Raw genomic sequence first — 16,261 nt, forward strand, 5'->3', positions numbered from 1 at the left:
CTTCAGGTGTAGTATTGACCTATGTCTGAACCTTGACCCCAGGTAACCCCTCCCACCTGTCAGCTGTAGAATTGCTCACAGCCACAGGAGTCCTCCCTCTCCCCTCTCCTCCCTCTCTGCCCTCCTGTGCATGTCTTGACATGCCGAGAAACACCAACGGAGGGAGGAGACAAAAAAAAAAAAAACAAGAAAAACCAGAGAGCACGAGAGACAGAGACGTAGAGGGAGGGAGGTGTGGGCTGTGAGCAGAGGGTTTCAAAGAGCTGAGGGCGTGAGAAAGGAAAGGGAATTTCATGCTAAAGCTGCAGTTTGGGATCGATGCTTGAAATCTGAAGAGGAGTGGGACGGAAACTGAGAGGAGGGAAGACTGTACTGTAGCTGTAATTGGAAGTCGGAGGATGGCTCAGTCAGGGGAGGGGTGAGATACTGTGTCATTATATCTGTGAAAACCATGCTGTCAGTTCCTCCCTTGACTCATTCCTGTTGCCTCTTTCTGATTTCTGACTGCACAGCTCCACCATCTCCAGGAGAAGCATGATGAACAGTGGTAACCATGGATCCCCCTCTTCGCTTTGGCGTGTCAAACTGAGCAGCGAAAGAAACATGACAAATCTGAATAAAGAAACTGAGGAGGTGAACCATTAGCTGACTTTACCTTTCTCCGACTCCTCTTCCTGCCAGCCATACACCTCAAGACCTGCAGGGGAAGGACAGCTACAGATAATAATCACCTGATGCAACACTTTCAGGAACTGACAGTGTAAGGAAATACCCAGGCATTGCCCAGAGCTGTCATCAGCTGCAGCTCTACCTGAAAGTAAAGTTGCTAGAGGAGCATGGGCTGTGGAGTTCGGAGTACTGAGTTGTCCCCTGGATGTCAGATCCCCAGGAACAAATGAGTAGCAGTGGATTTGGCAGCTTGCTCCAGGGCAGGCGTTTCTATTGCCGGGAATGGGCCCTGGACAAGCTGCGGCGCTGCCTGGACACCCGCTCCGTGCCGGGGCATCCGTCGGGGGTGCTGGTGATGGGGGGCCCTGGAGCTGGCAAGACCGCCCTGTGCACTGAGGTGGTGTGGCCCACCTCGAAGTCAGGCCTGGCAGTTGGGCTGGCACCGCGCTGCCTGGCCTCCCACTTCTGCCAGAGGGAGGATCAGAGGAGTACGGTGCTGTGGAGGTTTGTCCTGGGCCTGGTGGAGCAGCTGATGGCCTCACCTCTCCTCTCTCCTGCCTACAAAGACATCCTCAAGAGCCCGTCTGTATCCTCTGCTCTGGAACCTCTCACCTGTCAAAGAGACCCTGATGACACCTTCAAGAGGTTTGTATCTTAATCTTTTACATTTTTATTTCAAAAATTGAGGAGGTCATTTTTGGGGGGGCGGGGGTGATGTGACAGTCTGGATCAAAGGAGGGTTTCTCTTTATGGGAAATTTCAAGGGTGCCAAATGTGAGAGAGTAAAGTTAACGAAAGGTAGCAAGCATGAAACCCATCCAGGCACTCGGCATGTGTGTGCATGTTCCAGAGCATGGCTCATTCCCAGCTTGGCACTGCAGTTTCTGTGTGGTATCACACGATGTAGATGCTGATATTGCTGATGAAAGCAGACGCAAGTGAACGAAATTACTGACGTGTAGGCAGCAGGCAAACGAGTGGTTTGTCAGTTTCATTCAGAATGGAAACACTGATGAAAAACCTGTGCCACAAGTTCCTTTTTCAACATGTGATTGTGGTGACCAAAATGTGTTTGTAGCCATTTTAGACTGGATAAGCCTGGTCACGAGAAAGTAATCTGGTGTACTGTCTGACTGACAGGCTGCGGTTTGAGGTCATAGACACAATGACCCATTTTGTCTTCTGTACCATAAAAGCTAGCTGGACGATTTTAATGCTGCACAACATGGAGGATATGAATTAGATTTGTAGCCTATTGCTGCAGTTCCATTCAGGGCAAATCTGTGTCACAACAAGAACATTTTCCCACCATCAGTAGGGTTGGGTAATATGACATGACACGTGTATATCATGACATTTAATACATTCGTCAACTATTAAAAATTACCTTAATTGATTGATTATATTATATTTTTTAGATATGATGTTGATGATGATGATGATTTTAGATGTGCTCATATGATTGTTACATCAACATGATTTAATACATTGATTTGTTGGGTATTTAATTTGATTGATTTAACAGAAAGCACAGAACACTTTTGGTTTACCATATCACATGTAAGGATATCACAATATAAACTGACATATACTATTATAAGGGATTTTATATTACCTATGTTGGTATGCACTGCGTAACATTATATAGCATATATTGCAAAATGTTGTGTATGCAAAATCAATCCAATTGATGCTCAGTACAGGGAACTATGTTGCATTGTTTGCAACAAAAGAAAACCTGAAGAAAACCTTTGCTTCATTTTGTTGAATGATAACATGAAATTCTGATATCATGGTATAATTCCACTGGATGTTGCTAAACAGTACTATTGAATTTTACGTGATTTGTTTCATGAAAATGGCTTTCTAACATTCTGAGGTGCCTTTGTCATCACAGCATGCCCCTTGAAATTCATTTCATTCTGACTTTTAGATGATTAATAACCTGCTTGCTATGTCAGCAACATTATATCACTGACAGCCATTTAAAAAGCTCAGTCCACCTTTAGAAAAAAAAGAGCAGAACATGAGCAGCAGCTCCAGCTCATGTTGTGGGAAAAAGATCCATAAATGCTTTCAAGCTGCACCCATTTGTTTCTAAATAGAGGTGGTTCTCTGCAGGTGTTTAGATGATCAACAGACAAAAAGTTTCAAGGCCCCCCCTACATGCAGCCATCACATCTCACAGCAAAGAGAGGCCATTACAGTCACAGGAAAAAGACGGCAGCGGCTATTCTTCCTCGTCTTATATTTATTTCTCCTCTCATAATGCAGCCCATTCACTGCACACACAATGGGCCTCCAGTGTGAATGAATGCTACAGTGTTATTTACGACACAGCATCCTTTCAGAGAGGAAAAAAAGACTAAAGAGGTGAAAAATGCCTCCAGTACCACAGTGACCATCTCAGCACCAGTCAGCGAGGTCACTCTCCTCTCCAGGACTTTTTCACTGTCTCCCGGTGTGTTTACTCAGCAATGAGTCTGAGGCCTTTTACACTCCTCCTGTGTTTGCTTACCTCTGGTGTGAAGTACTGAGCTGGATTCCACATTCCCCTCAGACTGGCTCACAACCAGCCGCTGTTTGTGTTTGTAGCTCTTGTGAGAGAAAGTGGCTGCGGGCGAAACATTGTCATGTGAGAACAGCCGTTGACAAACTGATGAAACAGGGGTTTGAACTGTCAGTGAAGGGGCCATGTGAAGCAGCTGGTAGCCGGCTGTGGTCAGCAAGTCATTAGCTCATCGCTGAATTTTTATGTGGTGCTGCTGCCTCTGCCTGAAACCATCAACAGAGATTTAAAGGTCACAAAGTTGGCCTCTTTCTATGAATTTAAGTAGATGGTTTGATAGCTTTAGATTGATGTCATACATCTAGTTTGGTTCACTTGGCCCGGGAAAAAAATGATTGCGTTGTATTTATGTTTCTACACAGCATCCCAACTTTTTGGGAATCAGGGTTTTATGTTGCTTATGCAGATTGTTTGCTTGACAGTTCACAGTTAGCACATGGCAGGAGTTAAGTTTTTGAATTCATGCTAACATCTCATCATGCAACCATGTGGTTAGCCCACTTTGCTTTTAAAGCCCATGCTGATGGAATTAAGTTTAATTCTGACCTTGTAATATTTTCTTTTAACCTTGTTAGTATTCTATTTGTTGTTACTCTTATTGCTGTTAAACGTGTAGTGTTGCAAAAGCAGTTTTACAATCAGGTCATCCCCGACTGTAAAAGAAAAGAGCTGCAAATCTGTTTTTCTCACTGATTTTTGCTCCCAAACTTCACTCAGTAGCAAGACCACAGTAACCTAAAGCACTCTCACCACATCTGGATCTTATATTCTAGGTTCAGTTAGAAAACCACCACCTGATGGTCTGAGAGGTCTGGTTGGATTGTAGACTGTGAGCAGGCCAGAAAGCCACTGAAGTGACATGAGAACGGGAAATATACAATATGTGTGCCATTGACACAACCTCCTAGTTATTGAAGGCTTGATTGTGACATGCTCCCCACTACAGTTCAGAGGTCAGCCACAGACCTGTGTCTGGGACATTGTGGGCTTAATGTAGTGCAAAACCTTAAGCAGCAATAAAAGGTTCATCAAACTTCCTCTTCTGTTGAGCTGAAAGTGTGCCCGGTGAGGGAGTGTCACTTTAATCGGATGACTAAAGCACACAGAGGTATGATAAGATTGTGGCTGCCATGGTCAAGGCAGGGTTTGACTGTGTTTTTAATTACCGGATATGTTCAATGATGTAAGTCAAAGCTGCTGCTACTACTCTAGTTGCATCCCTGAGGAGGTTTTTTATGCACTATTTCACACAGCAAGTGCTGTATGTTTTGCCATATAGTATATGTATCTGGATGTGGATGTGGGTGGCTTAGCACCTCTGCTGAATAATTCCCTTGGTTGCAGTCTGAACTAATATACATTGCCATTAATAAACACCTCTCAATAAGCACCTCTTAATAAGTGACACTAGTCAAAATGGCCATTAAGTGAGGACATTTATGGGCAGTTTAATGGAAGAATAGTTCATTTGTGTGTTTCAGAACCTGATGCTTGCAGTCATGCAAAATTTCTTAGCAGCTGATCAAACAGGACAGATTAGTTGGATTTGCCCTGTTTGAACATTGTTTACCAAAGTTTAATCATTACGGATGACTAAGTTCTGTGATGTTGAATTTTCACGCCCCTCTCTGTAGGCAAGACAGTGAGACTGATAGTTTATCGTTGACCTCAATGTTTTCAGTTATTGAGCCTGCTGCTTTTACTTACTCTTTGAACTTCACACTTCTGTTTGGTTAATTCACCAAGCTTCTGTAGTAAGATAAGATAAGATAATCCTTCGTTAGACCCACAGCAGGGACATTTGCAGTGTCACAGTAGTAAAAGGAGCATCAGTTTTATCAAGAATTATAAGTTTTTTAAAAAAACAGAAGATATGATAAGTAAAAAAAATTGATAAGTAAAACAAGGTAATGACTGAATTTACATTATTGTACATAGGGAATATTGACATTGCACAGTTTAGTATGCGCTGATAATGCACATGAGTGAATTTGTCAGTTCCGGTGTGTTTAGTCTACTGGGAGCAATATTGACTGTAAAGTGTGACAGCAGCAGGAAGGAAGGCCCTGTGCTATCTCTCCTTCACACACTGTGGGTGAAGCAGCCTGTCACTGAAGGAGCTGCCCAGTGCTGTCAGAATGTCTTGGATGGAGTGGGACATGTTCTCCATCAGGGATGATAGCTTAGCCATCATTCTCCTTTCTCCCACTACCTCCACTGAGTCGAGGGGGCATCCTTTTTAACCAGTCTGTTAAGTTTCTTCTTCTTAGCAGTGGAGATGCTGCTGCCCCAGCAGACCACTCCATAGAAGATGACTGGTGTCATCACTAGTTCAATCCAGTTTATTATTCAGGTGAACACTCAGGTACTTGTATGATTCCATCATCTCATTGTCCATTCCCTGAGCATGGTCCATGCTGTGAGGTGGTGGTTCACCCCTGTGCATTCCAGCCTTTCCTCAGGAGACGTCTACTGTGTGGTACTGAAGTCACTGGAAAAATCAAAGAACAGGATTCTCATAGTGCTCTCAGCCTTTTCCAGGTGAGGGAGGGATTCAGATGACAGCATCATCCACCCCAATCCCAGATTAATAGAACTGTAGCAGGTCTATAGATGGATAAAGACCAGCCTATCTAGGGTCTTCATCGGGTGGCAAGTAAAACAGAGTAAACAGAAATTCTCATTAATTTCTGGCATAATATTTTACAGGTTGAATGGCCTCTTTCTAGTGTTACATAAACATTTCTGGAGCTGTTTTCCTCTTAGTAGCAGCATATTCTGCTTTTAAAAGATTGGAAACATTGCTTGATTTGCTATTATTAGGCACCAGAAAGACATATTCACAATACTGTTGATCATTTTGAGGCTGAAAAGATGCAGAATTGTTTCCAGCCTTGATTAAAGGTTCTTCAGGTTTTCTTAAAACCAGGTTTAAAGAAAACATGTTTGGTGACTGAAGGTGACTGGGCCTTCTGGTCAGTCTTAAATACAGACATTAACACTAATAACAGCACACGCACAGACCCACACCCTGTGTTTGTTGCAGGATAGTTGACTGACGTTCAGCCTCTAGGTGACCCATTCAGACCAGACTGCTGTCACGGGTTAATCACTGTTTGTCACCTGTAAAACAAGATTGTAGCTGTAGTTCTGTAACACAAAATTAAACCAGACCTGGTACAAATATTTATTAAACTTTTTGTTGTTGTTGTTGTTGTTGTAACATTTAGGATATTAAATGTAGGTTCTGACTTTTTTGTTCCAGTGGAGTTTTAATATGCTGCTATAGGCACAGTGGTGTGCATTTGTATTTGTTGTATATTGACATTGTCAGGGATAGTGCAATGACTATTTCAATTGTTGTCTCCTTTGTTGGAAACAAAGGACTAAAAAAATGAAAACCACGAAAATAAATTCAGAAGCAAACAAGATGGAGGGTTTCCTAGAGACAGAAACAAGACTTTCTGAGAGACAGAAACAAGAAAAAGAATCTACAGCCATGCTAGCAGCTCTGTGAGGCTATATGAAAGCACATTGGTGCTTTGAGCTAAATACTAACATCAGCAGGCTAACATCCTCACAATGAGAATACTAACCTGCTGATGTGAAACAGATACAAAGTTTACAATTTTCACTATCTTATTTATGCATATTAGCATGCTAACATTTGCTAATTAGCACCCTTTTTTTATATACTTGTTGTGTTTTAACTTGCATGCACTTGTTGTCTTTTTACCATTCTACCCACTTTATTGGTGCTGCTGTTAATTTGGAATTTCCCCTCGCGGGACGAATAAAGGAATATTGAATAATGAATTGCATGGTGGTGCAGCAAGTAGTGCGCGTGCCTCACAGCAAGAAGGTCGCAGGTTCGATTCCCGGGTTGGGCCTTTCTGTGTGAAGTTTGCATGTTCTTCTCGTGCATGCGTGGGTTCTCTCCGGGCACTCCGGCTTCCTCCCACAGACCAAAAACATGCTCATTAGGTTGATTGGTGACTCTAAATTGCCCCTAGGTGTGAGTGTGAGTGTGAATGGTTGTGTGTATGTGCCCTGCGATCGGCTGGCGACCGGTCCAGGGTGTACCCCGCCTCTCGCCCGTTGACAGCCGAGATAGGCTCCGGCCTCCCCACGACCCCGAAAGGGATAAGCGGCATAGAAAATGGATGGATTGAATTGAACACAAAGTACAGCTGAAGCTAGTGAGATTATTATTTGCATGTACTTGGTTGTAAATCAAGTTATTGAACAAATTGACCTCACGGCACCTCTCTAGTGGCACTAGAGAAGCTGTCAAGAGGTCACTAAAGTCATTAGGATCATCCTCTTGGGATCATGATGGAAATGTGGACCAAAGTGGTAGACCAGACCAACACTGCCATCTGTAAAGTCATGCAGGGCAAAAGAAAATGTTAGAGAAAAGATTGTTATTAATTTGATCTCTATGAAAAGTTCGATCAATGTTCTGAAATTCTTGAATATATGTGCTTGGTGATGCTTAAAGTTGTCGTCACTATATGCTAAATTAGTAATCCAACTGCTTTACAATCTTCTCCTAACCTAGATTGAAACAGGCCTGGCACTGTTTGGATTTGTTGGCACAGGGAGGACATGGGTTACTATAATAACTAGGATTACTATACAGTTACCATAACATTATTATAGGTGTCAGAAAACAGTTGTTTTTTGTCTTTGGCTCAGGTGTATTTTCACTGCAGCCACAGTAGCTATCTCATAGCATCCACTTTTTTCTGAAGAACCCCTGCTTCCCTCATAGAAGTTGCACTTTTAGTGCTCAGATAATTCTGCTCAGATAAACTTCCCTCATGTCTTAAGTTGATTCAGGAATGAGAGCCCAGAGGTTTAACTGGGGTCCTTTGTTACTCCCACGCTGGGTTCAGGCCCTTGTTCAGGACATTTGTTGGTCTGTTCTATCTGATGCATTATGTACAAGTGGTATACTTTTTTTAAGCATGTTGTATTGTTTTTACTGTTTTAAGGTTTTCAAATCACCGCTCTGCATAAAGGCTGAAATCATTATAATTATTAGGATTGCTTTTATAGGTAGAGATGTGCAGGTATGCTTGGATATGTTAGGTGTCTGTGTGCTTATAACCTATATACACACACAACAACCCACGTGTGTGTGTGTGTGTGTGTGTGTGTGTGTGTGTGTGTGTGTGTGTGTGTGTGTGTGTGTGTGTGTGTGTGTGTGTGTGTGTGTGTGTGTGTGTGTGTGTGTGTGTGTGTGTGTGTGTGTGTGTGTGTGTGCACCCAAGGTGGAGCAGGAAATTCCAGAAGTTCCAATAACCTGAGTCACCATCAGATCCCAGCAGGGTGTGGGTGCTGACTGTGCTCTTTAAAGGACAGTAACATTGTGATTTAGGTTTTTGCCAAGTGTTGAATCACAGTAGAAGATACAATATTTGCCATGTTTGTTCGCTAACCACTGCTTTATCTCAGTGTTAAAGGTTCAAGATCTTAATATTACTCACTGTTCTCAGTAATGAATAGTGTACCAGATCTGAGCCATGCTGCCTGCTAATGTAGTTGGAAACTGATAGAAGCATTTTTCTTTGATTGTCCATTGGCTCTGTTGCTTCACATCTAGGCCAGCCTCTGTTTCACTAGCTGTAACCAGTGCAATCTCTCATTCAGAATTACTTTCATTTGTGCTTCTGAAATCACGAAGAATCTTTCAGGGCTTTACTTTCCATATTCAGAAACAGGTCAGCCTTCTTCTATGAGGAATCAAAACCTTTATGAATTTAATTAAATGTTTGGCTCTCTGTTCTGACAATTTCGCAATAGAAAATTTGTTACATCTTGATGAAAGAATAAACATCAAGTTTTTTATATACTGTTTGGCTCAACCACAATAAAACAGACTAGCCCCATAAATAGGCCATCGCTCTTTCAAAATGAATATGTTAGTTAGTTACGTATCCTAACTCCAGATTAGAAGAGAGTATAATTGTGGCATTGATAGTGGGTTCATCCCTCGCTCATGTTCACACTGGACTGAAGATTTTTAGGCTATGCCCACTCGATCACTTGTCCCACCTCGGTCTCGGTCTCACCTTGTCTATGAGTTGAGCTGACACTGAACATTCAGCTCCCAAAAACAGTTTTAGAATTTAATAGATCATTGGAATAGGTTGAATTAGAATAAGTTCTCAACGAAACATTTCAGATCTTGAAGTGGACTTGGCTCAGGTCAGGCGTTGATTTAACTTAGTGTCAGAGATTTATGTGCTCAAGAATTTGACCTGCTGTGTTTATCTGTGATGTAATTACACTGCGACTCCTGTGACACATCCATTTCATCTCTTCCTTTGTGTCTGTCTCTTTCTAAAATGTCCTTAGAACAGTGTTGGGACCCCTGTTGGACATTCCTCCTCCTGCCCAGACTCTGATGGTGGTGGTAGACTCCTTGGATGTGGGATATGGGCCAGGTGAAGGAAGTGGGAAGAGCGGCTCCATTGCAGAGCTCCTGGCCGCCAATCAGCATCTGCTGCCCAGCTGGCTGCTGCTGGTCTGCTCTGTCCGCCGCCACAACAAGGCTGTATGCAAGATGTTCTCAGGTATGAAGAAATAATAACTCATCTTAAAGGGCATTGCACTTTTATATTATTATGTTATAAATTTTAGTCTGTGTGGGGCTGGACAGGTACCTACATGAACTACCTCAGGCATGTGTGTGGTGGATATTGAGCAGCCATGATTTGGCAGTGAAATCACTGTTTGAGTGACTGTTATTTATTTGCAAACTAATTTAAAATCATCCTTTTTCCAATCTGATAAAAGGGAGGTGTTGTTTTGTAGCTGTGGATGACCAAATTATACAGTACAGTACTGTATGTGGTTCCTCTCCTCAGGTCTAAAATCACAGGTCTTTAACCAAGGTTGTCTTTATCATAAACAATTGTGCAATGCAGTACATTCCAAAGGAAAAAGAATACTTCATGTGTATACAACAACTACAACAACATGCTGTTGTGTCAAAAAAAAGAAAACAGAGCAGGAAAATACTGGTACCACCAGATGGTTGTCAATACACGTATTAAAGAGAGAAAGAAACTGGACTCTGTAAAACTTGTGTCCAAAATGTGATAATTTGCTCATCCTTTCTGACATATACTCAATTCGAAACACCATAAATATCTGTGTGTCTGTTTGTTTTGTAAATTTCTGCTTATTCTGAATTTGATGGCAGCAACATGTTTCAAACAAGTTGGAACAGGGTCAACAAAAAACTGGGAAAACTGTGGAATGTTCCAAACAGGTATTTTTGGATAGGTAAGCAGGTACATTGGTAACAGGTGATAGTTTTATGATTGGGTATGAAAGGGGCATCCTCGAAAGGCTCAGCCATTCACAAGCAAGAATGTGTTCACAAATGGTTCACCACTTTGTGAGACACATGACTGTGTAAAGGATATTACTACATGGGAACAGGAATATTTCATAAAGCCATTGTTTTTATGTTTTACACAGCATCTCAAATTTGTGAATCAGGTTTCTGATAAAATGTGGCAGATAAATGTTTGAAAATATGGGGTTAAAAAAATCTATCTAAAACTATTTTTGTCTGTGTTGTAGGTTTTCGTAAGCTTTGTCTGGATGATCTGCGGAAGCCCCTGCCAGTCCGTGATGTGCAACAGTACATCCTCTGCCGACTGGATGAAGAAGCAGCACTTCGCCGTCAGCTCACCCCTGACACTGCTGACATGCTAAATCTGCTGCACATTAAGAGCGGTGGCTGCTTGCTCTTCCTTGAGCGTGTGCTGGATGGTGTGGCAGGTGCATTGGTGGGTCTGCGGGAGATCCGGGACATCCCTGGGACTCTCAATGGCCTCTACCTGTGGTTGTGCCAGAGACTGTTCCCTCGGGGCCTCTTTGTCTATGTCAGGCCTCTCCTCAATGTCCTCTTGGCAGCCCCAAGCCCCCTCACACCCCAGCAGCTGTTCACAGCAGTCTGGACACATGACACCTTGCTCAGTCTCCAGGACTTCCAGAACAAGCTTCGAACCCTCTCTCCTCTCCTGATTGATGGCCCCGGTGGCACCAAACTACTTTTTCATGCCAGTTTTGCTGAGTGGCTGACAGATGTTAAGTATTGCACACAGAAATACCTGTGTAGCAAAACAGAGGGTCACAGCATGCTTGCCATGGCTCTAACTTTGCAGGGTCCCCACCTGGACATTGACGACACTTGCCAGCTAGCCACACATTTAGTTTACTCAGGGCACCACAAAAATAATCCCTCATTATTGGCACTGTGGATGCTGTGGATAGGTGTGCCTGCTTTTTCTCCCAGCAGCAGTAGTTCCCTCACCACATCCTTAAACCAGCCTCCTGTTGTGCTCAATCAGGAAGTCCTTCAGTTGTTAATGAGGAGTGGACTAATCTCTGCAGACTTTTTTTCAGATGCTGATCCAAGTGTTGAAGTGCATTGCATAGGTGATGAGGAAACTAATTTACGACAGGCGTTTGAAAGGGAGGTGTCTGTAAAGAAGCTGCTAGACAGTGGGGTGTTTGTAAACCACCCTAGTTCTACAGATAGACAGACCTTGCTTGCCAGTGCAGCCCACGAAGGTTCTGCAAATGTAGCTGAACTTCTCCTGACACGTGGATATGATCCACTGGACAGTGATCAACAAGGTCAAACACCACTGTCTTTGGCTTCCAGGCAGGGTCATGTCAAAGTGTTGTGTGTGCTCCTGGAGTGGGCCAGGAGCCAGGAGCCAGAAACTGCAGTGCGAATGATGGAGCATGTTGACAATGAAGGCTGGACAGCACTGCGCTCTGCAGCTTGGGGAGGACACAGTGAGGCTGTCCGACTTCTGCTGGATGCAGGAGCAGATGTGGATGGATGCGACAGTGAGGGCCGTACTGCTCTTAGAGCTGCTGCATGGGGGGGTCATGAGGAAATTGTCTTGACACTGCTGGACTATGGAGCCCAGGTTGACAAACCTGACAGCAAGGGCCGAACACCACTTATTGCTGCTGCCTATATGGGACATCATGAAGCTGTGGAGATATTGCTGGACCATAATGCAGAAGTTGACTTAGCTGATGGAGATGGGCGCACTGCTCTGTCAGTTGCTGCTCTCTGTGTGCCAACAGCAGCTGGGGTCAAAGGTTATGGTGAGGTAGCCAGTTTGTTACTGGAGCGTGGTGCAGATCCAGGACACAGAGATCATGATGGAATGACACCATTGCTTCTTGCAGCCTACGAGGGCCATGACGACGTAGTTGAGCTTCTGCTAGAAGCTGGAGCTGATGTAGATGAGACTGCTGGCCCGGATGGCAGTGTCTCTGCTGCAGCTGCTGTTACTCCCCTGCTGGCAGCTGCAGCAATGGGCCACATGAAGACAGTGTCACGGCTGCTTTTCTGGGGAGCAGCTGTAGACGCCATTGATTGTGAAGGAAGAACAGCACTCTGCCTGGCAGCAGCAAGAGGCAGCGTCGAAGTTGTCCGTGCCCTGCTGGACCGAGGCCTGGATGAGAACCACAAGGATGACCTCGGCTGGACTCCATTGCACGCTGCTGCCTGTGAAGGCCATCGGGCTGTATGTGCTGCTTTGACAGAGCGAGGCAGCATGGCACGTGTTGGAGAGATGGACATTGAAGGACGCACCCCTCTTATACTGGCTGCCCAGGAAGGTCACTGGAGCACTGTCAGGCTGTTGTTGGACAGACGTTCTCCCATCGACCACAGGGCGTATGATGGACATTCTGCCTTGAGTGGCACCCTGTTGGAGGGCCATGCTGAGGTTGCAGAGCTGCTTATGAGGCGAGGAGCTGATACTGATGTCCGGGATGCGGAAGGAAGGCCTCTGCTCTACCTCCTGGTACTGGAGCGTCGCCTGGAAATGGCTGCTCTCCTCATAGAGAAGGGGGGCGTGCCGCTGGAGTCCAGAGACCCTGAGGGCCGTACAGCACTTCATGTGGGTTCATGGCAGGGATGTGTGGAGATGGTAGACTTACTTCTGAAGCATGGGGCAAACCCCAATGCACAGGATACAGAAGGGAGACCCCCAATACATTCAGTGGCTTGGACAGGACATGCTGAAGTAGGACGTCACCTCCTAGAAGCCAGTGGTGTCAATATAGACCTTGCTTGCTGCCAGGGGGCAACAGCTCTGAGCATTGCTGCCCAGGAAGGACATGCCAATATTGTTGCAATGCTTCTGGAAAGAGGTGCCAATCCTGATCACATGGATAAATATGGCCGTACTCCAGTCAAAGTGGCTGGGAAGCATGGGCACTATAACATTGTCAGGCTCTTGGAAAGCTATGGAGCCAAGCCATATGTAGGCCTGTTGTCTAACTCTCATACTTTCTCCCCTGCAAAACCCACCAAGATCCTCTCTTCAGGCATCTCAGAGACTAATGGAGGTGAAGTCACAGCCACAACCTCCTCCTCTTCAGTATCTTCTCCTGGCTCAACTGCAGAACGATTCCACTCGATGCAGAGCTCCCAGACCTCATCTACCTGCCACTCGCTGGCCACAGTGCAGACAGTGCCAGCTGACAGCCTCAGCTTTATTCAGCAGATCCAACAGCACTCACTGCCCCGCAGTCGTAGCCGTCCTTCCACCCTCCCCCCACCAGGGAGCTCAGGCCTGGGCAGCCTCCATGGAAGCAGCCAGAGGCATCCCAAATGCAGCGCTTCTCCCACTATTTGCACAGTCACTGCGATGGTGCACAACTGTGAATTGCCTCAGAAAGGCTTGTCGTCTGGACATGAATACCACGACATAATGAACAAACAAAACTCAAACTTTATAAAAACAGACAGGACTAATTTCGCTGGTGGTAAATGGCACTCAGTCATGGCTTCCCTGGGGATCATGCCAGGGCAAGACAGCCCTGCAGTAGGTGCTAAAAACAGAGAGAGTCCTCCTTTGGGCTACCCATACAGGCTACAGAGCCCACTTCAAGGGGAAGCCTGGGATTCTCTACCCCAGAAGAACATTTTGCCACCTGCTTGCTACAATTTTACCCCAGTCCCACCTTGTAGTGCCTTGCCAGAAGATGTTATGGTCACTATGACAACTACAGACCCGCAACTTAATCTGAAACAGGCCATCAAACTGCAGTTTGAGGGTCCCACCAGTGCAGCCTTATACAAGAGAGAGACACCCCTGTGACTGGTGTTCTAGTATGTAACCAAATGCTACACTTTCTTGACAAACCTGTTTCTTTTACTTTGGGACAATATGTGGGTTTGTGCTGAAACAATGAGTTTTTGAACAGCAACAGTAATTTTGAAAAAGTAACTCATCAAGCAAACCTGCCAAATACTCTCTGGTTCCAGCATTTCTAATGGGAGGATCTGATGATTTTGTTTCATTTATGTCATTTTAATTTAAAATATTAGGGTCATTTAGTGATTTAGAAAAAAAACAAAACAATTGATATTAATTGATAGTGGTGCAAATATTACTTAGCTGCAGCCCCAATGTGGGTATTCACAGATTATTTTGTGGTATCAAATCTCAGTCTCTGGTGGCAAATATTTAGAGCATTTAGAATTAAAATTCTAATGACAACCCCTTTGTTGTTGGTGGAGTTGGACTTTTTTTCATTTCAAGGAGAAAGTGGTTTTCACAGTGTAAAATGACTTTGTGGGTTCAGATGAGAGAGGAAGTGATTCCTTTCTCCACCCCTCTTCAGAAAGCCAGAGGAAAAGCAAACTGAATGACATGAAAGCTTGCATTCCTGCCTTTCCGTTGCCTGTTGTGTATGTTGAGAAGGACTCTCACAGACAATGTCATGCTTATTCATGTAAAGTGTGAAGCATAACTGTGTTAATTTTCAACTTGGACCTTTTTCCCATTGTGCTGAGGACTTAATTAGCGCCAGTGAATAATACACCCTATTATGGAACACGTGTCTAGGTTGGGGTTATGTTTTAAATTATTTTTTGCAACATCCGTTTTTAAAGCAGAAACCAACCTTGTTTACGAACTTTAAGCTTGTGGCCTTGATCTTTATTGAAGCCTTTGATATTTACTATAAACTGGCCTTCATCCCCCATACAGTAGGTCTATCACTGACAGCCAAATACAGTGATATGATACAAACTATAAAAAACAGCCAAGTTTACTGAATCAGTTTGGCTTGTTCACAGTGTGTCTGTGAACAGGCAGGAAGGAAAGTGAAAATTGGGCCATAAAAACTGAGGGTGGATGTGGGAGGGTTGTTGATTCCAAACTTGTTCTGTTTGTGGCCTAAAGAAATGTCTAGTTCTTTATTATTTTTCAGTGGATTCATATTTAAATACATTAATTCATTAAAATGGTAAACGATGCCATAAGATTGCCTACCTCCCTTTATTTGTGATTGTGTACATGTTTAAATGTTTTATTTCATGTACTTTACATCTAAATGTCACGGAAATCTTCTGATGCCTCCATGGTGGTAGCATCGTGCAGAGATAAAAGTCTGACGGCGGGCTGATGGTGGCCATCTGGGATTATGAAAAGAAACTGTAGAAGGAGGGTCTCTGCGGACAGATCCAATAGTGATTTATCCTCTAATTTTGTGATTCGACGTATCTGTTAAATGCTTCAGGTATTTGGGAACTACATTTCTAAACTACATTTGATGTCATAATAAGGTCTTTTTTCACCATTCGCCCTGATCAAAGTCTAGTGCCTGAAAAGCATTATTATTTAATACTTGTGTTAGACATAAGTGCACAGAGCCTTTATTTCTCCATATTTGATGTTTAGATCTGCTTTCACCACAGCATTGTCATGTCCTCTCAAACAACATTTTGAAATAAAATACTGCTCAATTGCTTAATTAATTATGCACAAGAGTTTCTCACTTACCTGTACTTGATATGGCCAGATACTCGTTGACAGCAGGTTAAATCTTTCCTTTGTCCCTGTCACCACCTCTCTGTAATCACTTATTTTGTGTTTCAGTACAAAGCCTCCCATCTTTATACTAAGCCTCTGGCTATGCTGCTTACTGTTTGTAATTCAGTGTATGTACTCATAGACTGTT

General features: G+C 43.9%; 1 protein-coding gene across 1 annotated transcript; it reads left to right on the plus strand.

The window, feature by feature from the left end:
* Window positions 1–218: 218 nt before the first annotated feature.
* ankrd50l (ankyrin repeat domain 50-like) lies at window positions 219–15,555 on the plus strand. Its single transcript, XM_070976395.1, has 4 exons — window positions 219–418; window positions 513–1,314; window positions 9,602–9,819; window positions 10,838–15,555. The coding sequence occupies exons 2-4, from the start codon at window positions 875–877 to the stop codon at window positions 14,392–14,394; spliced, it is 4,215 nt and encodes a 1,404-aa protein (XP_070832496.1). The 5' UTR covers window positions 219–418; window positions 513–874; the 3' UTR covers window positions 14,395–15,555.
* Window positions 15,556–16,261: the final 706 nt, after the last annotated feature.

Source organism: Chaetodon trifascialis, chromosome 12 (assembly GCF_039877785.1).
Source record: "Chaetodon trifascialis isolate fChaTrf1 chromosome 12, fChaTrf1.hap1, whole genome shotgun sequence".
Taxonomy (NCBI): domain Eukaryota; kingdom Metazoa; phylum Chordata; class Actinopteri; order Chaetodontiformes; family Chaetodontidae; genus Chaetodon; species Chaetodon trifascialis.

Excerpts from the sequence above, each read along its gene's own strand:
- ankrd50l (XM_070976395.1), top strand. The coding sequence starts at position 875 with ATGTCAGATCCCCAGGAACAAATGAGTAGCAGTGGATTTGGCAGCTTG. Across the intron at positions 1,315-9,601 it reads CCTGATGACACCTTCAAGAG|AACAGTGTTGGGACCCCTGT; the intron begins GTTTGTATCTTA and ends AAATGTCCTTAG. Across the intron at positions 9,820-10,837 it reads TGTATGCAAGATGTTCTCAG|GTTTTCGTAAGCTTTGTCTG; the intron begins GTATGAAGAAAT and ends TCTGTGTTGTAG.